Source organism: Gorilla gorilla, chromosome 7 (genome assembly GCF_029281585.2).
Source record: "Gorilla gorilla gorilla isolate KB3781 chromosome 7, NHGRI_mGorGor1-v2.1_pri, whole genome shotgun sequence".
NCBI lineage: Eukaryota > Metazoa > Chordata > Mammalia > Primates > Hominidae > Gorilla > Gorilla gorilla.
In genome coordinates, this window is record NC_073231.2 from 125,794,626 (window position 1) to 125,818,619 (window position 23,994).

At 43.3% G+C, this 23,994-nt stretch overlaps 1 protein-coding gene across 1 annotated transcript in view; it reads left to right on the forward strand.

The window, feature by feature from the left end:
- The window catches only part of DEPTOR (DEP domain containing MTOR interacting protein), a 178,796-nt gene that overhangs the window by 68,953 nt on the left and 85,849 nt on the right, over window positions 1-23,994 (forward strand). The window contains exon 4 of the mRNA XM_019032870.4: window positions 20,838-21,016. Coding sequence (XP_018888415.1) covers window positions 20,838-21,016 — 179 coding nt within the window. The remainder of the gene's footprint in view (window positions 1-20,837; window positions 21,017-23,994) is intronic.

Genomic DNA, 23,994 nt, shown 5'->3' on the forward strand with positions numbered 1-23,994 from the left:
GCTGGATTATAATGAATTATTTTGACATCCTTCCTCTTTGCTTCTGTATCACCTTGGGTTCCAGCACAGCAGCCATCTCAACAGGGTGATTGAGTCTTGATATTTCAGTACCTTGAGGCCTCACACAACTTTGGTATACGTACATAGCATATGCCCCATAAATGTTCGTTGAAGACATGAATGGATAAATGATTGCATGGTAATTCTTTCTTTTCTTTTCTTTTCTTTTTTTTCTTTTGAGACAGAGTCTTGCTCTGTCACCAGGCTGGAGTGCAATGGCACGATCTTGGCTTACTGCAACCTCCGCCTCCTGGGTTTAAGCAATTCTCCTGCCTCAGCCTCCCGAGTAGCTGGGACTACAGGTGCGTGCCACCAAGCCCAGCTAATTTTTTGTATTTTTAGTAGAGACAGGGTTTAACCATGTTGGCCAGGATGGTCTCAATCTCTTGACCTCATGATCTGCCCACCTCAGCCTCCCAAACTGCTGGGATTACAGGCGTGAGCCACTGCGCCCAGCCTATAATGAATTATTTTGACACCCTTCCTCTCTGCTTCTGTATCACCTTGGGTCCCAGCACAGCAGCCATCTCAACAGGGTGATTGAGTCTTGATGTGTCAGTCTCTCCAGCTGAACTATAAGCTCTCTGAGGTCATGCACCTTGAGGCCTCACACAACTTTGGTATATGTACATAGCGTATGCCCCATAAATGTTTGTTGAAGAGATGAATAGATAGATGAATGCATGGTAATTCTTAATTAGGAAAGAAATCAATAGGCAGTCCCTTCCTCCTTTTCGTAACCTGAAGAGCGTTGAAATTTCAGTAAAACTAGTAGTAGATATTGATTATTCTAGGTCACTCTATTTGTGTTTATTGGTTGTGGGTTCTGATCATAAAAATTCAGAAGGTAAGAATAATAATCTTAGCCATCATTTACTGAGGATTTCTATGTTCTAGGCAACTTCCTAAGTATTTTTTACATATTAGTTCATTTAATCCTTCCTACACCTCTAAGAAGAAAATATTTTCATCACCAATTTACAAATAAGGAAGGTTAATTTGAGATGGGCTAAGTAGATGCTTTCAATACTCCATTTGCTAAAGAGTGATTCTGGCCAAAAGTTGCTCATGGCATAGGCTCTTCACTTTCCCACAATTCTGCATTAAAAATAAAAAAGTTGAATTCCTTTGCAGTGAACCTATAGAAATTGAATGCCATGTTCAGCATGTTTTGAATCCAAGAACCCTAGCTGCCACAGAGGGTCAGTTGATTCCATCTGGAAGAGAGACTAAAACTCAGAGTCCTTCCTAGAGAAAATCCCTCTTATTTATTTTTAAGTGTGGAGATTCTAGAGCCAATGGATGAAGGCACACGGGGCAGGGTTAGGCTGTGCTAAACGTTCTAAGACACAGACAGAGCAGCAATGGGGTTGGGGCCTTCTGAGAGAAGAGGCACGTATTGAAGTAAAAGTGGATATTTGAAGAGTGATACCAGTGGAAGGCATGGCTGGGAGTTTTTAAAGGAGGAGGATATTCTTCCGTGATGAAAGGCTTTGTCCATGCAAACCAAGGCTCCCTCGGTTGGTCGGGCGCTTTGTTGTTAAGCGCAGAGATGATTCCAAGGGGTGTAGTTGCTGTATTGTTTTTCTTGCTTTGTTTGCTAAATGAAAACATCCCCACTTAATTGCAGTCCCTTCACACAGAGCTTCGGAGGGAAAACAAAGGCATTGTTCCACAAAATGGAAAAAGGCACCAAATTGACAAAAAACATTTAATAATTTCAGACCCCCTAACAAAAGAGTGTTTCAGTCCAGAAAGAAAGAAAATCCGAATAACATTTTTAACTTTATTAAATTTAAATTTGTAATTAAATTTTAATGATAAAGTTAAATTTATTGAAATGTAATCTCCATAAACTGAACATATCATAAGTGTGCAGCTCAATTCATTTTCACAAACTGAACATACCTGTGGAACCACCACCCAAATAGTGTTGTTTTGTGTGTTTTTTTTTAAATGTTCTCTGAGGCTGGGTTTAGTGGCTCATGCCTGTAATCCCAGTACTTTGGGAGGCCGAGGTGGTAGATCACTGGAGATCAGGAGTTCGACCTGACCAACATGCTGAAACCCCATGTCTACTAAAAATACAAAGTTAGCCGGGTGTGGTGGCGCATGCCTGTAATCCCAGCTACTCGAGAGGTTGAGGCAGGAGGATCGCTTGAACCTGGGAGGTGGAGGTTTCGGTGAGCTGAGATTGTACCATTGCACTCCAGCCTGGGCAACAAAAGCAAAACTTTGTCTCAAAAAATAAAAAATTAAAAAAAAATGTTCTCTGTATTCTACCAAGGTTTAATATGCTAAACAAAATTAACTTTTGCATCGGTGTTAGTTTCTTCTAGAATATAAAACATTCTTTTAAGTAACTTAACTTCTTGGCTTTTCTGTTTCACCTGCCACCTGATGCTGCCCTTCTTCCCTCACCCTCTCCAGATGCCTGGAATTTGTTATTCTGGCCAGTTCAGACTGTCATCCAGCCTCTGCAAGGGTCAGCTCTGAGGGGCGTGTGTGTATGAACCTTGTATATCACTTGTTCATGCTACTTTATGCTAGGCAATATGCTAGATGCTTTAAACAGATTAGCTCTAATTTTCACAATGATTCTGTTAAGGTAAGTATTATTGTCCTCATTATGTACAAGAAGCAGCTCAGGATCATAGCACCCAACTGCAGTTTAGAAGTCCTAGGATGGCTTCCCTCCTGCCACTACCTCTCCGGAGCCATGGATGTTCATAGGCAAGAAAGGGGGACAAGGTAATAGACCAGATCATCCCAACACCTTTTGTGTGGCTCTGGAGTACTGTTTTGTACTCATTATATTTCCTTCCTGTGCTAGGACAGATGTATTCAGAAAGAACTGTGAAGTTTTCCCTTTCAATCATATTCTGCTTTTGCAAGCCATTCCTTTCTCCTAGTCCATGCTGAGATGGTTGAGAGTCACCACGCATCTGTCTGCACACCAGTGGCTCCTGCTTGCTGAGTGTTTCTTTTTCCCATCGACCCTAGACTGAAGTTAGTCACTGATGCTTTGGCTCTGATGAACCCCTTCTGGTTTCTAGCCAGTGGGTGAAATCATTATATATAAGAGCAGTTCCCAGCTTTCAAGAGGTTTGTTTACTTTGCTTCCTCCTGATCTTCCAAAGTGGAAATTTTGCCTTATCTTTATATTCCCAGTGACTAGCACAGGGCGGCGTAACCAGTACGTGCCTGAGACACTTGCTGAACTGAAAGCGCTGTTGCCATAATGAAAGTGAAAAGGTGATGGATAATCACAGTACAAAAGGATCATTATGCTGTCATCTTTATCCTGATTGACACTCTTGAGCTCAGAATTTTTCCATGGCTATCACCTATAGGCAATGAAGCATTTCTGACCTAATCTTTACCTGCTGCCCATGCTTAGCTCCCTGTGCTTTGCTCTCCTGCCCTCCCCCATCCTCTCCCTGCCCAGTACCACATGATTTGTCCTGACCTCTCATTTGCACCATGCATTTGTACTTGCTCCTTGATCCTGTGTCCTCTCACCATCTCGAAGGACCAACTTCCATTTCTTCTTAACTTGGAACTCGAAAGTGCCCTCTGACACTTAAGTATTTCATTCTCTTGCTTCCCCTTCATTTTGTATGTACCTGTACCTCTGTTACAGCATTTGTCTGTGTTGCACATAGGTTTTTTAACGTTTGCTTCCCCATCTGATAGTAGGCAACTTAAGAGTAAGGGCCACATCTTTTCATTTCTGCATATCCTGGGAGACAGATGATGCTCAATAGATATTTAAATGGTCTAGGCATCATGGCAGGTGCCTGTAATCCCGCTCCTTGGGAGGCTGAGTCAGGAGAATCTCTTGAACCCAGGAGGTGGAGGCTGCAGTGAGCCAAGATCGTGCCACTGCACTCCAGTCTGGGTGGCAGAGTGAGACTCTGTCTCAAAAAATAAAATAAATAAATAAAAACTAAAATAAAATAAGAATTAAAAAATATATTTATTAAATGAATGAACAAATGAAAGTACCAAATACTGATTTTTAACAGCTTTATGAAGACATAATTCACATACCATACAATTCACCTATTTAAAGCATATAAGTTAATTTTATACTTTTTAAAAACTTTGTTTATAGTATAATCACAGATGTATGCAACCATTACCACAGTCAATTTCAGAGCATTTTCATCACTTCAAAAAGAAACCCCTTACCCCATAGCTATCACTCCCCTATGCCTTCATCTACCCCCTCATCCCTAAGCAAACATTAATCTACTTTCTGTCTCTATACATTTCTCTATTTTTTTAATTTTAATTTTTATTTATTTATTTTTTTGAGACGGAGTTTCACTCTTGTTGCCGAGGCTGGAGTGCAATGGCGTGATCTCAGTTCACAGCAACCTCCACCTCCCAGGTTCAAGCAATTCTCCTGCCCCAGCCTCCCAAATAGCTGGGATTACAGACATGCGCCACCACACTCAGCTAATTTTGTAACTTTAGTAGAGACAGGGTTTCACCATGTTGCCCAGGCAGTCTCAAACTCCTGACCTCAGGTGATCCACCCACCTTGGCCTCCTGAAGTGCTGGGATTACAGGCATGAGCCACCATGCCCGGCCACATTTCTGTATTTTGATAATTTTATATCAATGGAATAATATAATGTATGGCCTTTTGTGACTGTCTTCTTTCACTTGGTATAATATTTTCAAGATTTCTCCATGTTGTAGCTTGTTTCAGTACTTCACTTCTGTTTATAGCCAACTAATTCCTTGTATGCATACACCACATTTTCAGTTTCATCAGTTGATGGACATTTGGATTGTATTTACTCTTTGGCCTTTATAAATAATATCATTATGAACATTCATATGCAAGGTTTTCTGTGGATATATGTTTTCATTTCTCTTGGGCACATACCTAGAAGTAGAATGGTGGGATCATACAGTAACTCTGTGTTCAACGATTTGAGGAACTGTGAGACTATTTTCTGAAGTGCCTGCATGATTTCAAATTCCCACCAACAGTGTATGAGGCTTCTAGTTTATATCACTGTCAAAACTTGTTCTCTGTCTTGTTTCTATCCAACTAGCGGATATGAAATGTTATGTCATTATAGTTTTTATTTGCAGTTCCCTGATGCAAATCTTTCTATGTAATTATTGGCTAATTTTTATATTTCCTTTAGTTTATTCAGATCATTTGCCCGTTTTTATTTTTGTTTTTATTTTGAGACAGAGTCCTACTCTGTCACCCTGGCTGGAGTGCAGTGGCGTGATCTTGGCTGACTGCAACCTCCACCTCCCGGGTTCAAGCAATTCTCCTGCCTCAGCCGCCTGAGTAGCTGGGATTACAGGTGCACGCCACCACGCCCAGCTAATTTTTGTATTTTTAGTAGAGACAGGGTTTCACTATGTTGGCCTGGCTGGTCTTGAACTCCTGACCTCAGGTGATCCACCCACCTCAGCCTTCTAAAGTGCTGGGATTACAGGTGCGAACCACTGCGACCAGACTGTAATCCCAGAAGAAGGGTAGTTTTAGCTTTTACATTTAGCTTTTAAATCTATTTAGGGTTATTTTTTCTATGCAGTATGAGGTTAAGGATCCAACTTCAGTATTTTGCATGTGACTATCTAACTGTCCCTGCACCATCTGTTGAAAAGACAACCCTTTCCCCGTTATATGGCCTTGGCACCCTTGTTGAAATCAGTTGACCATAGATATACCAAAGTAGTGATTTAAAATTTGTGTTTAGATAATAATATAAAACACCTTGGTTGAATAATGAAAGCAGAGACTGCTTCTCTTGCCTTTTTATATTGCTTCTACAAATATGAGGGACAGAGAAGCCCTGCTATCACCTAACCTGTTATTATGTAGAAAGGCAGTTCCTACTTATCATTGCGTTCAATATTTTATCATTGTTTCTTTTTTTAAATTTTAATTTAATTTAATTTAATTTTTTTTGAGACGAAGTCTTGCTCTGTTGCCCAGGCTGGACTGCAGTGGTGCGATCTCAGCTCACTGCAGCCTTCACCTCCCAGGTTCAAGCAATTTTCTTGCCTCAGCCTCCTGAGTAGCTGAGATTACAGGTGTGCATCACCACACCTTGCTAATCTTTTCTTTTCTTCTTTTTCTTTTTTTTTTGAGATGGAATCTCGCTCTGTCACCCAGGCTGGAGTGCAGTGGTGCAATCTCGGCTCATTGCAATCTCCGCCTCCCGTTCAAGCAATTCTCCTGCCTCAACCTCCCGAGTAGCTGGGATTACAGGCGTGCACCACTATGCCCAGCTAATTATTTTTGTATTTTTAGTAGAGATGGGGTTTTACCATGTTTGCCAGGCTGGTCTCCAACTCCTGGCCTCAAGAGATCTGCCCACCTCGGCCTCCCAAAGTGCTGGGATTACAGGCATGAGCGACAGCACCCTGCCATGTTTCTTATATCTTTTAAATATATTTGGCATGGTGAAGTGGCTCACACCTATAACTCCAGCACTTTGGGAGGCCAAGGTGGTAGGATTGCTTTTGCCTGGAAAGTCAAGGCTGCAGTGAGGTGTGGTCACACCACTGACAGGGTTAGACACTATCTAATATATACACACACACACACACACACACACACACATAAATTTTCCCAGATTGTCATCAGTTTTCCTTCATCACTTCATCTTACCTCTCCTAAATATCTTTATTTACTCCTTCTTTCTTTCTCTGTTTTGGTATCAATTTCTTCTATTTTCTAATAATTATGAAAGCATTCAGAATAAATAATAACCATTCCTGTCAAATGAGCCTTTATAATAGGTTTTAGAACCCAGCTTCCCTTGACATTTGTTTGAAAAGGCTCACCGAGGTTTGAATTGTTTTGAATTGAGGGTACAAGCACTTGGTTTCTCTCCTTCTTATATAATTTTGTGGTGATGAAACCATAGTTGAATGTGGCCTTTCAGGATGGCCATGGCCTGAGAATCCACACTTGGCTTCTATGTAAAGCTGATTCAGATTCTGAAAATGGCTGTTGAAGGCAACACTAAAACCCATGGGGAATGTGAAAATTACAGCTTTCCAGAATATCAGTCTCTTCAGAGCGTAAAACCAACACTAAAAAGTTCTCATCTTTCTTTCAGCTAATTTGAGATAGCAAGCAAAGAGGAAGGGATTTTATTTCCAAAAACAAATAACACCCTCCATTACTGTTGCTTATGGTATTCACTTAGTTTTTAGTCAGTTGATTAGAAGCTATTTGTTGAGCACCTAATGTATACCTCCTCCCTGGGCTCAGTTTTCTAAGAAATAAAAACATTTAAGACATGGTGCCTGTTCTTCAGAAAGTTCTAGTTTCACTGGAGGGATAAAAATAGTACATAAAAATTTAGAGGAAATTCAAGCCGAGTGTGGTGTCTCACGCTGTAATTCCAGCACTTTGAGAGGCTGAGATGGGTGGATTACCTGAGTCAGGAGTTCAAGACAAGCCTGGGCAACATGGCAGAACCCTGCCTACTAAAAATACAAAAATTAGCTGGGCATGGAGGCACACGCCTGTAATCCCAGCTACTGGGGAGACCGAGGCAAGAGAACTGCTTGAACCCAGGAGGTAGAGGTTGCAGTGAGCTGAGATCCACAACACTGCCCTCCAGCCTGGGTGACAGAGTGAAACTCTGTCTCAAAAAAAAAAAAAAAAAAAAAGAGGAAGTCAAAGAATTTCTTTAAAAGAAAAAAAAAGAGAGGAAATTCAAAGAGAGGGCAAGACCTGTATTGATTGCTCCTTAGTTGGGATATGTTCACAGAGACCTTAGGGCTTAATCTGTCCATTTAAAATAGTCCCACTATCTCCACTGACACTTTATATGAATGACAGCCAGGCACCTTCTGCTCTTTCCGTCAGGCTGGTGCAGCCCCTCACCTCCACACAGGACACAGGACTGGTCATGAAGGCCTGGAGTTGGATTTCAGCCCCTGAACCTAGGTTCCCTTGTACAGTGAACAACCTGTATTACTGTACAAGGAGCCCCTAAAGTTTCAAGATACATGTGCAGAATGTGCAGGTTTCTTACATAGGTAATAGTGTGCCATGGTGGTTTGCTGGCACCTAGGTATTAAGCCCTGCATGCACCGTCCCCTCCCACCGCTACTGGCCCCAGTATGTGTTGTTCCCCCCGGGCCATGTCCATGTGTTCTCATTGTTCAGTTCCCACTGATGAGTGAGAACATGTGGGTTTGGTTTTCTGTTCCTGTGTTAGTTTGCTGGGGATGATGGCTTCCAGCTTCATCCATGTCCCTGCAAAGGACGTGTAGTTTCAATTTCTTCAGGGAAGTGAAAATGGGAAGAAGTGAGGGAACACCATGAGTAAGGAACCAAGGTGAGACTGAGTTTGTTCTATTCAGTGTCTGATATGAAGGCTGGTGAAGGAGGGTAGAAGATCCTCGTTGTCAGACTATAAAGTACTGTTTCTTCCCTTGTTCCTCACCTTTTCCAGTATGCAGTAGTTTTACTCATAAATATTAACTGAGCAGCTGTTTATTAGTTCCAAACCAAATTATTATGAACATTATATCAATTTAGCTATGTAACATGTGCTCTATAGACAATAGCATAGTACTTAAAAATATCAATGCTCGTGTGAGCATTTCTCCCTAATTAATACTTTCTTGCTGTCAAGGCCAAGGGAAAACTTTCCCTTTCTTGCTGTTGGGGCCAAGGGAGAAAAGGCATATATATTTATGGATAGTTTTATGTGACATAGGAACCTTTAAAATGAAGACCCAAAGATACAGGGGAAATTGTCCATTTTTATGCTAGGGTTCAAGAAATTATGAACAGTTGTGTAGAAATATGACTGGAGGCCGGGCGTGGTGGCTCACGCCTGTAATCCCAGTACTTTGGGAGGCCAAGGCAGGCGGATCACTTGAGGTCAGGAGTTTGAGACCAGCCTGGCCAACATGGTGAAACCCCGTCTCTACTGAAAATACAAAAATTAGCTGGGCATGGTGGCACACGCCTATAATCCTAGCTATATGGGAGGCTGAGGCACGAGAATCACTTAATCACTTGAACCCAGGAGGTGGAGGTTGCAGTAAGCCAAGATTGTGCCACTGCACTCCAGCCTGGGTGACAGAACAAGACTCTGTCTCAAAAAAAAAAAGAAAGAAATATGATTGGACAAAAAGGGTATGATCTACGGTTAATAGACTCAGTGGGGAAACCCAGTAAAGCCCGTCTATCTAGATTCTTCTTGGCCTTTCTGAGCATGCATTCCTTCTGACTGTGGGGTAAGACCCTCTCTGGAATGAGGGTCTTATGACCTACAGTCAAACAAGATAGGTCAGAGAGCTTCTTTTTTTTTTTTTTTTTTTTCTTAAGACAGATTCTCACTCTGTCACCCAGGCTGGAGTTCAGTGGCACGATCTTGGCTCACTGCAACCTCCACCTCCCCGGTTCAAGCAATTCTTCTGCCTCAACTTCCCGAGTATCTGAGATTACAGGTGCCCACCACCACGCCCGGCTAATTTTCTGTATTTTTAGTAGAGATGGGGTTTCACCATGTTGGCCAGGCTGGTCTCAAGCTCCTGACCTCAGGTGATCCACCCGCCTTGGCCTCCCAAAGTGCTGTGATTACAGGCGTGAGCCACCATGCCTGGCAAAGGTAATGGTTTTAATATTTGGGTGAATGAATAATTAACTTTTTTTTTTTTTTTTTTGGAGACAGGGTCTCACTCTGTCATCCAGACTGGAGCACAGTGGTGCAATCACAGCTCACTGCAGCCTCAAACTCCTGGGCTCAAGTGATCCTCCCACCTCAGCCTCCTGAGCAGCTAAGACTACAGGCATGTGCCACTACACCCAACTAATCTTTTGGTATTTTTTGTTGAGATGGGGTTTTGCCATATTGCCCAGGTTGGTCTTGAATTCCTGGGCTCGAGTAATCCTCCCACCTTGGCCTCCCAAACTGCTGGGATTAAGGTGTGAGCCAGCATGCCCAGTCTGTTTTGCTTTTAAAAATAATTGATCATATTAACACATGACTTGTTTTTTAAAGCTCTCTTTCTAAATTCTGAAGCATCTTTTTGACCTAAGCCCCACAGGCCATTTTGTCTCCCTCCCTGGCTTTTGCTCCTGTACATCATTCACATCTATTCCCAGGTTACATAGGGCCTCCTCAGCTCTTTTGAATTTTTTTTCCCAGTGTACAAGGAGATCGCTATCAGCTTATTTCTATTCTTGTACTGGCCCCTAAATGTAGTAGTTCCTTCTATTGTAGTGCTGCCTTCCCTCTAGGTTAATATGCGTCTGGGAAATCTGAGTCAGATATAGATCCAGGAAAGGAGGAAATCAGCTCACATGCACAAGCAAAACCTGGTGAGTGCTTGCAGCAGGCAAATATTGGTATGTGTGTGTGTGTGTGTGTGTGTGTGTGTATGTGTGTTTTGAGACAGTCTTGCTCTGTTGCCCAGACTGGAGTGCAGTGGCACAATCTTGGCTCACTGGAACCTCCGTCTCCTGGGTTCAAGTGATTCTCCTGCCTCAGCCTCTTGAGTAGCTGGGATTACAGGTGCCCCCCACCACACTTGGCTAATTTTGTATTTTTAGTAGAGACAGGGATTTGCCATGTTGGCCAGGATGGTCTTGAACTTCCAACCTCAGGTGATCTAACCACCTCGGCCTCCCAAACTGCTGGGATTACAGGCATGAGCCACTGCACCCGTCCTCTACGATTGAATTTTAAGAGTTATTATGTTCTGGATGCAAATCTGTTATTAGACATAGACTTTGCAAATATTTTCTCCCATTCTGTTCTTGATGGTATTGTTTGTAGCACAAAAGTTTTTAATTTTGAAATAGTCCAATTTGTCTATTTCTCTGTTATGTTGCTTGTGCTTTTGGCCTCCTATCTAAGAAAACATGCCTAATCCAAGCCTATGGAAACTTGCTACTTACGTTTTCTTTCAAACATAGGAGTTTTATAATTTTAGCTCTTAATGTTTAGTTCCATAATCCATTTTGACATAATTTTTTTCCTTTCTTTTTTTTTTTTTTGAGTCAAAGTTTTGCTGTTATTGCCCAGGCTGGAGTGCAATGGTGTGATCTTGGCTCACCGCAACCTCTGCCTCCTGAGTTCAAGTGATTCTCCTGCCTCAGCCTCCCAAGTAGCTGGGATTACAGGCATGTGCCACCATGCCCAGCTAATTTTGTATTTTGGGTAGAGACAGGGTTTCTCCATGTTCGTCAGTTTGGTCTCGAACTCTCGACCTCAGGTGATCCACCCACCTTGGCCTCCCAAAGTGCTGGGATTACAGGTGTGAGCCACTGCACCCTGCTGACATAATTTTTATATAAGCCATGAGATATATATTAAAAACCACTGAATTGTACGTGTTAAATAGGTTAATTGTATGGTATGTGAATTATCTCTGAGTAAAGCTGGAAGAAGAAGGAAGGGGAGGGTGCGGGAGAAGAGAAGGAGAAGAAGTCATCTTGGCAGCATCTGCTTCCTCTTTCTTGAGCCCCGCATCACCAGGTCCAGACTTCCTTACTGGAGAGAGGCTATTTTGAGGGGTACCGCAGAGCCAACGATCCACTTCTGGCCATCATCTGCATGCAATTGTGAGTGATCCCAAGCTAGAGTCATAGAGGAACTGCCCAGGTGAACCCCAGACAATGCATACAATACTAACATATAATTAAATGATGGTTATTTTAAGCCACCAAGTTTGGGAGTAGCTTGTCATATGGCAAAAAATAATTGCAACAAGTAGTAAGTCAAACTCTTGCTTTAACATTGTGACTACATATTAATCCTAAAATAAAATCCCACGAAAGGCGTGGTCTTCAAAATAAGAACCTGGATGGGGACATTAGTTGATTATAAGGGGAAATGAAATAAGGAAGCGCTAAGGCTGGTGGAGCATGTTGTAAATGGCAAGTTGATCCAATCCAAGCAGGCATGCCAGCTGGCCTCAGTCCTAAAGCTCACACTGGCAGAAGCAGCTAACCAGTCACTTGTCCAGAGGCCACCAGATACTTAGTAGGAGCTCTAGAGGGCTGGCAGGTCATGTTTCTAGTTACAAGAAATGACACAAGTTAACCCCATCCACTGGCCCTCCCCATTCCCTGAAAGGAAAATCACTGAACTGGAAGGGACAGAGTGGTCAGAAACAGGGATAAAGGCCAGGAGTCTGTGTCTGTGTCTTAAATGGAGACTATCAGTAGTGCCAAAGTCTCTTGATTATCTCCACACAGGTCTCCTTTTTTTTTTTTTTTTTTAAGAGACAGGGTTTTTTTTTGTTTTGTTTTTTTTTAGATGAAGTCTCATTCTGTCACCCAGGCTGAAGTGCAATGTCACAATCTCAGCTCACTGTAACCTCTGCCTCCTGGGTTCAAGTGATTCTCCTGCCTCAGCCTCCCAAGCAGCTGGGATTATAGGCACCCACCACCACACCCAGCTAATTTTTTTGTATTTTTAGTAGAGACGGGGTTTCACCCTGTTGGTCAGGCTGATCTTGAACTCCTGATCTCAGGTGATCTACCTGCCTTGGCCTCCCAAAGTGCTGGGATTACAGGCGTGATTCACTGTCCCTGGCCAGAGACAGGGTCTTGCTGTGTCATCCAGGCTGGAGTGCAGTGGCACAATCATAGCTCACTGCAAATTTGAACTCCTGGGCTCAAGGGATCTTCCTGCCTTAGCCTCCCAAAGTGCTGGGATTGCAGGTGGGAGTGAGCAACTGCACCCAGCTTGGGGTTGTTTTTACTATATACTTGGATAATGATGTATAGCAAGAGAATGCATATAATTAAATTTAATTTATTCCCTTAGCTTTTTGAAAACTTGTTGTGCTAGGAAAAAACTGTGAACCACATAGACAGGGACTCTGGTCTCAAAAAGCTTCTAACCAAGTGAGCAAGTAATTCCCCTAGGCTTCGAGAGGGACCTTAGAAATGGTACATGGTCCGGATTTGTAGGAATTGGAGATTTCTTAGAGAAAGTGATATCTAAAACCAGAAAACTGAGGACGCTAGTTTTTCTTCCATTTTGTCCTCCAAGACAGCTTATTTGAGGGTCAAAAGAAATGAAGGAATGGTGGTATTTCTTGCCTGGGCATGCACATGGGTCCTTCTATTTTTTTTTTCTTTCTTTTTTTTTTTTTTTTTTTTTTTTTTTTTCAGACAGAGTCTTGCTCTGTCACCCAGGCTGGAGTGCAATGGTGCAATCTTGGCTCACTGCAACCTCCGCCTCCTGGGTTCAAGCGATGCTTCTGCCTCAGCCTCCCATGTAGCTGGAATTATAGGCATGCACCACCATGCCCAGCTAATTTTTGTATTTTTAGTAAAGACAGGGTGTTTTTACTATGTTGGCCAGGGTGGTCTTGAACTCCTGACCTCAAGTGATTCGCCCACCTTGGCCTCCCAAAGTGCTGGGATTTTACAGGCATGAGCCCCCGCTCCCGGCCTCTATTTTCTTTTCTAGATTCTTGTCATCATTCCATGTGGCTTTATTCTATTCAGTTTATTCCCTGGAACTTCAGTGTTCATCCGTCATTCTGTTGTGACTTCCCGAGCTATGTAACATGCCTCAGTGTGTGTGGTTTCATGTATCTTTGCCACTGCTTATTCATACAAATGTGTTCCAGCTATCTATTCCTACAAAACAAGTCATACTAAGATTTAGCAGTCTAAAACAACAATGATGTGTTATTTCTTCTGATTCTGTGGTTTGCGTGGTGGTTACTCTATTGGTTTCATCTGGGCACATTCGTCTGCTTGCTGAAGGGTCAGCTGGGCTGGAAGGTCCAGGATGCCCTCATTCACATGTCTGAGAGCTGGTGCTTGCTGTTGCTTGGACAACCTGGTCCTCCTCCTGTGGCCTCTTCCCCTCTAATAAGCTAGACCTGCCCCCTTTCATGGTGATTTCAGGAGGGCATTCCAAGGGGCAAAGGTGGAAGTTGTAAGGCCTCTTAAAGCCTCACCTTAGAATTTGCATAACGTCACTTTCATTGCATCCTGTTGGTCAAAGCCAGTCACAAAGCTAGGCCAAGTTCATCACCTTAGAAGTTGCATAACGTGGCCGGGCATGGTGGCTCACACCTGTAATCCCAGCACTTAGGGAGGCCGAGGGTGAATCACTTGAGGTCAGGAGTTTGAGACCAGCCTGAACAACACGGTAAAATCCCATCTCTACTAAAAATACAAAAATTAGCCAGGTGTGGTGGCATGCACCTGTAATCCCAGCTGCTCAGGAGGCTGAGGCAGGAGAATAGCATGAACCCGGGAGGCAGAGGTTGCAGTGAGCCGAGATCACGTCACCGTACTCCAGCCTGGGTGACAGATCGAGACTCTGTCTCAAAGAAAAAAAAAAAGAAGAAGAAGAAGAATAACCTCACTTTCACTGCATCCCATTGGTCAGAGCAAGTCACAAAGCTAGCCCAAGTTCAAGGGAAATTGAAATGGACTCAGCATCTGGATGGGAGAAGCAATGAAGTCACACTGGAAGACACATGAGGAACTACTGTGTCCATCTTTGCATACAGTTTCCTAGAGAGTGTTTTTATGTTTCTGTCACTTGCGTTGACATACGTGTGACAGTTGTCCTTACCACCTTCTAAGAAGGGGTTGTCCATTATTATATTAAATAAAATTCATATCGCTTATACCAACTCTGCTGTTACTAACTTTGAGAAAGAAGCCTGTTGGCTATTTCTCTTTCTTTCTTTCTTTCTTTCTTTCTTTCTTTCTTTCTTTCTTTTCTTTCTTTCTTGAGACAGAATCTCGCTCTGTCACCCAGGCTGGAGGGAAGTGGCGCCATCTCGGCTCACTGCAAGCTCCGCCTCCCGGGCTCACGCTGTTCTCCTGCCTCAGCCTCCTCAGCAGATGGGCCTACAGGCGCCCACCACCACGCCCAGCTAATTTTTGTAATTTTAGTAGAGACAGGGTTTCACCGTGTTAGCCAGGATGGTCTCGATTTCCTGACCTTGTGATCCACCTGCCTCGGCCTCGCAAAGTGCTGGGATTACAGGCGTGAGCCACTGCGCCTGGCCACCTGTTGGCTATTTCTAAGCATGGATTAAAGTGCAGAAGAGGTTTGATTTGGGAAAAGATCTAAATAATCTTTTTTTTTTTTTTTTTGAAACGGAGTCTTGCTCTGTCGCCCAGGCTGGAGTACAGTGGTGCGATCTCGGTTCACTACAACCTCTGCCTGCCAGGTTCAAGTGATTCTCCTGCCTCAGCCTCCTACCACAGTAGCTGGGATTACAGGCATGCACCACCACACCCAGCCAATTTTTGTGTTTTTAGTAGAGATGGGGTTTCACTGTGTTGGCCAGGCTGGTCTTAAACTCATGACCTCAAGTAATCCGCCCTCCTTGGCCTCCCAAAATGCTGGGATTACAGGTGTGAACCTCTGTGCTTGGCCTCTAAATAAGATTTTTAAGTGACTTATGTTACATGCTGAATGAGAAGGTCTTTAATGAGATCTATTAGATGCTTATACCTTGTATACTCTTATACTCTTAATAAGGGTATACATTCATGGGCCAGGCGCAGTGGCTCACACCCGTAATCCCAGCACTTTGGGAGGCTGAGGTGGGCAGATCACGAGGTCAGAAGTTCGAGACCAGCCTAGCCAACATGGTGAAACCTCATTTCTACTAAAGATACAAAAATTAGACATGGTGGCACACGCCTGTAATCCCAGCAACTCAGGAGGCTGAGGCAGGAGAATTGCTTGAACCTGCAAGGCAGAGGTTGCAGAGAGCCGAGATCATGCCACTGCACTCCAGCCTGGGTAACAGGGCGAGACTCCCTCTCAAAAAAAAAAAAAAACAGTATACATTCATATACTTAGAACTTCACTTGCCCCCAAGATTTTTGATGATAACAACAATTTAGTGAAGGAAGTGGAACAGGTATCTTCCTCATTTAATATGAGTTTGGGAGACAGTGAGAAGGTACATGACTAGTTTGTAGCAGAGCTGTGTTTGGGTCCCAGGCACCTAATTTCTAATCCTGAGTCCCTTCCATGGATTTCAAATAGAACTCTAATCATTCTTCTAGGAAGAGAGAAGGGACCTTAAAGGAATCTCCATTTTCATCAGTTCATAGCTGTGAAGGCAGAAATTCATCTTGCCCCAATGTAGGTACAATGATTACTTACATAGCATAACACTTTATGTACACTGTACATTATTTCTTATTACAAAGTTGTTTCATTCACACTCATGATTTTCACAAGAGCTGGGTAAGGATACCATTATAGTCTTGAGAAAAACAAGGTTGAATAAAAGAAAAGTGGCTCCCAGCACGTTGGAAGGCTGAGGCTGGCAGATCACCTGAGGTCAGGAGTTTAAGACCAGCCTGGCCAACATGATGAAACCCCGTCTCTACTAAAAATACAAAAATTAGCTGGGCTTGGTGGCACGTGCCTGTAATCCCAGCTACTTGGGAGGTTAAGGCAGGATAATTGCCTGAATCCGGGAGGCGGAGGTTGCACTGAGATTGCACCATTGCACTCCAGCCTGGGTGACAAGAGTGAAACTCCATCTCAAAAAAAAAAAAAAAAGAAAGAAAGAAAAGTGACTTGCCTTACATCTCAAAGTTATTAAGTGACTCACTGGGATAAACTTAAATCTTTGAATGCATAGTCCAATGTTCTTTCTACCATTATATTCTTGAGAAAAACAAGGCTGAATAAAAGAAAAGTGGCTGGGCACAGTGGATCACGTCTGTAATCCCCGCCCTTTGGGAGGCTGAGGTGGGTGGATCACCTGAGGTTGGGAGTTCGAGACCGGCCTGACAAGCATGGAGAAACCCCGTCTCTATGAAAAACACAAAATTAGCCGGGTGTGGTGGTGCATGCCTGTTATCCTAGCTACTTGGGAGGCTGAGGCAGGAGAATCGCTTGAACCCAGGAGGCAGAGGTTGCGGCGAGCTGAGATTGCGTTATTGCACTCCAGCCTGGGCAACAAGAGCGAAACTCCGTATCAAAAAAAAAAAAAAAAGTGGCTTGCCTTACATGTCAAAGCTACTAAGTGACTCACTGGGATAAACTTAAATCTTTGAATTCCTTGTCCAGTGTTCTTTCTACAGCATGGTTGGGCTCTGAGTCTAAAAGCATTGAAAATAAACGTCATATGGCATTCAGGTACAGGGCCTAATTACCTCCAAATGCAATGATTGATAGGTATAGAGTGAGTGTTTCCATGACCGTGAGCAAGTTTCCTTCCCACCACACTGAAAGCTGCAGTTCCATTTTTCTCATTTGAATGGGAACTACATTTTTCTCATGTGAATAAAGAGGGTTTGGACTACAATGATCTCCAAGGTTTCTTCCTACTCTAGAATGAAATAGTTCAATTTGTATTGTATATTATTGTTAGTTTCAAAGGAAATGAAGGTTTTTAAAAGAGACAGCCAGACTTTCATATGGAAGACAGGAACTCATCAGGAATAATTTTACAGAGGAAGATGAGACAATGACTGTGACATTTTATATGGTTCAATTTTTAATTTAACAAAGTTTTATGGGCCAGGTGTGGTAGCTCACCCCTGTAATCCCAGCACTTTGAGACGCCGAGGCCAGCAGATCACTTGAGGTCAGGAGTTTGAGACCAGCATGGCCAACATGGTGAAAACCCATCTCTACTAAAAATACAAAAAAAAAAAAAGAAAGTAGCTGGACATGGTGGTGCATGACCGTAGTTCCAGCTACTTGGGAGGCTGAGGCAGGAGAATCACCTGAACTTGGGAGGTGGAGGTTGCAGTGAGCTGAGATTGCACCACTGCACTCCAGCCTGGGTGACAGAGCAAGACTCTGTCTCAAACAAAACAAAACAAGAACAAAAAACCCCAAAGTTTTATGGATAAACATGGACTCAACCTTCTTGGAGCCTATAATTGACCTGTCTTTAATCTGATAATCACAGAAACTGTACAGAGAGCAATGAGATGGTCTAATTGAGACCTAACCATAACCAAGATGCAAAACAAGAAGTCAAGTAGGTATGGGAGGGTGTGGTGGGGAGAAGAGAGGGAGAGCATTCTAGCCATGGGGATGGCAAATTCAAAGGCCTGTGGTAGATGGGGCATGGTATGTTTGAGGAACTGAAAGAGGGCAGGATCACGCATACTTTATAGGCTATGTGAAGAATTTTGGTCTTTATCCTAAAAGCAATGAGAAGCTATTGAAGTGTATTTTCAACAGGGGAAGGACATTATCAGGTTTGAATTTTTAAAAGATAATTTAATAGCTATGTGTAGACTTAGGGGTCCAAGGTTGGGTTGAGAATAAGAGTGGATGCATAGTATAGTCAATTAAGAAAACACTGTAGTTGTCTAGGTTAAAGTATTGGTATTTTAGACTAAGGTAGTGGCAGTGCCTGAGATGGGAAGGCTTAGACATACATGAGAGAGATTTAGGAGTTCAAGTTCACAGTTCGTGTTGATGACTGGGCAGGGGGTGAGGAAGAGAGAGGGGCCAAGGACAATGCCTCATTTTCTGGCTGGACAGTGTAAGCATTGACTGGCACAGGACCAGGTTTGGAAGGAAGAACATGAGCTCAGTTTTGGGCTTGTTGATTTTGAGGTGGCTTTGAGAAATCTATGTGGATGCAAAGCTGTAGGGTTGGGAGGATAGGCCTGATCTGGGAATATAAATTTGGGAATCTGGAATGTGGATAGTAATCGAAGACAGGGAAATGGAGGAGCTCACTAGAGAGACTATGGAATGAGAAAAGAGGTATGTAGGGACTGAATCTCAAGGAATTCCAGCCTTTAAAGTCCAGGGAGATGCAGATAAGCTACAAGGGTAGCTGAGTAAGAGGTAGGAGCAGAGGGCAGGTCGAAAACCAATAGAGTGTGATTGATGTCCCTCTAGCCAAGGGCAGTGGTCAGTACCTTCTACTATTGGTTTTTTTTTGTTTGTTTGTTTGTTTGTTTGTTTTTTTTTTTTGAGAGGGAGTCTCCCTCTGTCACTCAGGCTGGAGTGCAGTGGTGCGAACTTGGCTCACTGCAACCTCTGCCTCTGGGTCAAGCAACTCTCCTGCCTCAGCCTCCTGAGTAGCTGGTACTACAGGCATGTGCCAATGTGTCTGGCTAATTTTTTTTGTATTTTTAGTAGAGATGGGGTTTCGCCATGTTGCCCAGGCTAATCTCAAACCCCTGACCTCAAGTGATCCACCAGCCTCAGCTTCCCAAGGTGCTGGGATTACAGGTGTGAGCTACCAATCCCGGCCCCATATACTGGTATTAATGTCAACCAGAATAAGGACTGACATTTGTGTTACATTGCATCATATATGGATGCATAGGAGAACACTTATAGGCCCAGTTGGAGCTATTTTGGAGATGTGAAAATGGAATCCAGAGGAGTTGAGGAATGCCTGGGAAGACAGGTGTGAGAAGCAAGCTATGTGAGTATGGGAGGATTTCAAAAGAGTCACCTATGTAGTCGTCTTAGTTCCGGCTACTGTAACAAAATATACCATAGGCTGAGTAGCTTAAACAACAAACATTTGTTTGGGAGGTCCAAGATCAAGGTGCCAGCAGATCCAGTGACACCTGCTTCTTGGTTTGCAGGTGGCTGCTTCTTGGTTTGATCCTGCTTCTTGGTTTGCAGATGGCTGTCTTCTGGCTATGTTCTCACGTGGCAAGAGCAGAGAGAAAGAAAGAGAGCAAGCTCCCTTTTGTCTCTTTTCATAAGGGCACTAATGCCATCACGATGGCTCCAGCCTTGTAACCTACCTACCTCCCAAATGTGCCACCTGCAAATGTCATCACATTAGCGACTAGAGATTCACCATATGTAATTAGCGGGGACCGCTGGGCACGGTGGCTCACGCTGGTAATCTTGGCACTTTGGGAGGCCAAGATGGGCGGATCACGAGGTCAGGAGTTTGAGACCAGCCTGGACAATATGGTGAAACCCCGTCTCTACTAAAAATACAAAAATTAGCCGGGTGTAGTGGCATGTGCCTGTAATCCCAGCTACTCTGGAGGCCAAGGCAGGAGAATCGCTTGAACCCAGGAGGTGGAGGTTGCAGTGAGCCAAGGTCGCACCATTGCACTCCTGCCTGGGCAACAAGAGTGAAACCGCATCTCAAAAAAAAAAAAAAATTAGCGAGGACACACTGAGTTCACAGCACTAGTCTTCTTAGCACAGAAGTGAAATAATGCAATTAGGAAATAAATACTAGCTTTTTCAGAATGGTAGAGTAGAACATGAAATTGTAACCTCTTTTGAAGATTGCTAACTTGAATGCAGTCTGCTAATCGTAGAGTTTTGGATTGCATTTCCAATTTTTTTTTTGAAATTACTAGGAGAAAATGCATCTTGTTTGCTTCTGAAGCAATTAGAAATTACATGTGTGGTAGGCTGGGCTTGTAATCCCAGCACTTTGGGAGGCCGAGACGGGTGGATCACCTGAGGTTGGGAGTTCAAGACCAGCCTGACCAACATGGAGAAAACCTGTCGCTACTAAAAATACAAAATTAGCTGGGTGTGGTGACACATGCCTGTAATCCCAGCTATTCGGGAGATCAAGGTAGAAGAATTGCTTGAACCAAGGAGGCGGAGGTTGCAGTGAGCCAAGATCACGCCATTGCACTCCAGCCTGGGCAACAAGAGCGAAACTCTGTCTCAAAAAAAAAAAAAAAAAGAAAGAAAAAAGAAATTACATGTGTGGTGTCACCTGACAGCTGCATCTGTCTGTCTGACAACTTTGCTGTAGTACTTCATGGAAATCTATGATTTCAAATGAGCTGTTTTCCTTTCGTATAGGTTTATTTTTCTTTTCCCTTTTTTTCTTCCCAGGCTGATGAGCCCTGAAAACACACTCCTGCAGCCCAGGGAGGAGGAAGGGGTCAAGTATGAGCGCACTTTCATGGCATCTGAATTCCTGGACTGGCTGGTTCAGGAAGGTGAGGCCACCACGAGGAAAGAGGCAGAGCAGCTTTGCCACCGGCTTATGGAGCATGGCATCATCCAGCATGGTGAGTGTATTGGGCAGCTTTTGCTGCAGGAACAAACAGCCAGCCCCAAATCTTGTGTCTTACAACAACAAGTACTTATTTCTCACTCATGAATCTGTAAGTCAGCTGCACCTCTGCTTATGTTCAGCTTGTCTCCAAGTTGGGGGTCAAGTTCAGGTCTGTGCTCCACGCCTTTCCATTCTGGGACACAGACTAAAGGAATATCCACTGTCTGTGATGTGTTGTTTTTAATAAATTATTGCAGATGCTAAAGAGGGCAGGCAGGTTCTTATAGCACTTCCAAAAGCTGCTGCTTGGATGTGATGTAATATCACAACTTTGTATCTAACTGGCTAAAGCAAGTCATGAAGTCAAGTATAATATGGAGTTGGGAAGTGGATGCCTCCCAGAAGGTTGGTTGTTAGAGAATAAACATTTCCTGACCGTGATGTAAGCTGCCACAGTGAAGAGTTAAGCCAAAGAGACTTCATAAAAGTATCACTTTCCGTTTAGGGCCAAATCATAATGATGCAATGTAAGTTACTGGTTAAGAAGTGTTTTAGTCAGCCCTTTGTATCTGTGGATTCTGCATCTGTGTATTTAACCAACCATGAATTTAAAATCTTTGGAAAAAAGTTGTGTCTGAACTACACACACATAGACATTTTTTCATCATTATTCCCTAAACAGTACAATGTAACAACTACTTACAGAGTGTTTACATTGTATCAGGTATTTTACATTGTATCTGACCTACGTTGGTTAACTATAGGTCATGAGACTCCCATTCCAAGTTGGGCACGGTGGCTCACACTTGTCATCCCAGCACTTTGGGAGGCTGAGGTGGGTGGATCACCTGAGGTGAGGAGTTCAAGACCAGCCTGGCCAACATGGTGAAACCCCATCTCTACTAAAAAATACAAAAATTAGCTGGGTGTTGTGGTGCACGTCTGTAATCCCAGCTACTCAGGAAGTAATCTAGAGATGATTTGAAGTATACAAAAGGATGTGCGTAGGTTATACATGTAAGGACCAAGAGAACACTTTCCCCTTTGCCCTCTGAAGGTTTGCTGAAAATCACTGACAAGAGGCAGATTTGTTTTGTTTTGTTTAAGGCAGAGTCTCCTTCTGTCACCCAGGCTGGACTGCAAAGGCACCATCTCAGCTCACTGCAACCTCCACCTCCCAGGTTCAAGTGATTCTCATGCCTCAGCCTCCTGAGTAGCTGGAATTACAGTGGGATTACAGGCGCACTAATTTTTGTATTTTTAGGGGAGGGATTTGCCATGTTGGCCAGGCTGGCCTCTAACTACTGGCCTCAAGTGATCCACCCACCTTGGCCTCCCGAAGAGCTGGGATTACAGGCGTGAACAACCGTGCCGGGCCCAAGAGGCAGATTAATAGGAGAAAAGGCATACAAATTTATTAACATGTATGGCAGCCTACAGAATGAAAAGCCAGAGATACAGGGAAAATCATCCATTGTTATGCTTATGTTCAACAAAGTATGGACAGTTATGTAGAAATATTATTGGACAAAAAGGGTATGATCTAAAGTTAATAGACTGAGTAGAGCAGCCCAACAAGGCCTGTCTATATAGATTCTTTTTGGCCTCTCTGCAGCATTCATTCCTCCTGGGTGTAGGGCAGGACCCTTTCTGGAATGGGAGTCTTTTTTGTTTTGTTTTGTTTTGTTTTTTTGAGATTGAGTCTCTCTTTGTCACCCAGGCTGGAGTGCAGTAGCATGCTCTTGGCTCACTGCAACTTCTGCCTCCCAGGTTCAGGTGATGCTCCTGCCTTAGCCTTCCGAGTCGCTGAGATTACAGACGTGCACCACAACACCCAGCTAATTTTTGTATTTTTTAGTAGAGATGGGGTTTCACCATGTTGGCCAGGCTGGTCTTACAGTCTTCACCTCAGGTGATCCATCTGCCTCAGCCTTCCAAAGTGCTGGGATTACAAGTGTGAGCCACCATTGCCTGGCTTGGAATGCGAGTCTTATGACCTACAGTTAACCAACGTAGGTCAGATAATTTCTTTATGGCCTGTTTTTATACAGAAAGGCAGAGGGAAAGTTAGAGTAATATTTTAAGATTTTATGTAATCTCAGCACTTTGGGAGGCTGAGGCTGGTGGATCACCTGAGGTCAGGAGTTCGAGACCAGCCTGGCCAACATGGTGAAACCCCATCTCTACTAAAAATACAAAACATTAGCTGGGTGTGGTGGTATGTGCCTGTAGTCCCAGCTACTCAGGAGGCTGAGGCAAGAGAATCGCTTGAACCCTGGAGGTGGAGGTTGCAGTGAGCTGAGATTGTGCCACCGCATTCCAACCTGGGTGGCAGAGCAAGACTTCGTCCCCCCCCCCCAAAAAAGAGTAAGTATTGTTTTACAGTACTTATATTTCATTTAGATATATACTATAAAACATAGGGACATATGCAGGTGTATATTGAGTTACAACCTAAAAATTATTTGTTACTGTGTATTGGAGTCAAATATTTTGGAAGCCATGGATCTAGAGGCATTGCTTAGAGTGAGTGACACTGTATTCCAGGCTGCTTTCTCCTGTGCAGTTCTGCCACAGTTGGACTCACAGCTGTCTGTTGGTGGCCTAACATGTCTAGCTCTGGTTTAAGTTCACTGAGGAAAGGAAGATGGACAGGGAAGCACAGTGCTGGTGTGATCCCTGACCTTAAGCAGTTCATAGTATTGTCAGGACTGTGAGATGGTTATAGAAGCAATTAGAGAACAGTAGAAGATGTGCTATCTATTTCATTTATTTATTTATTTTATACTATATGCCAGGCACTGTGCTAATCCTTTTACCCTTATTAACTTATTAATAAATAAACTCTATGAGGTAGATATTCTTTTTTTAAAAAATGTATTGTGATAAGAACATTAATATGAGAGCTACCTTCTTTTATTATTATTATTATTTTTTGGGACAGTTACTGCTCTGATCATGCAGTGGCAGATCTTGGCTCACTGCCAGGTT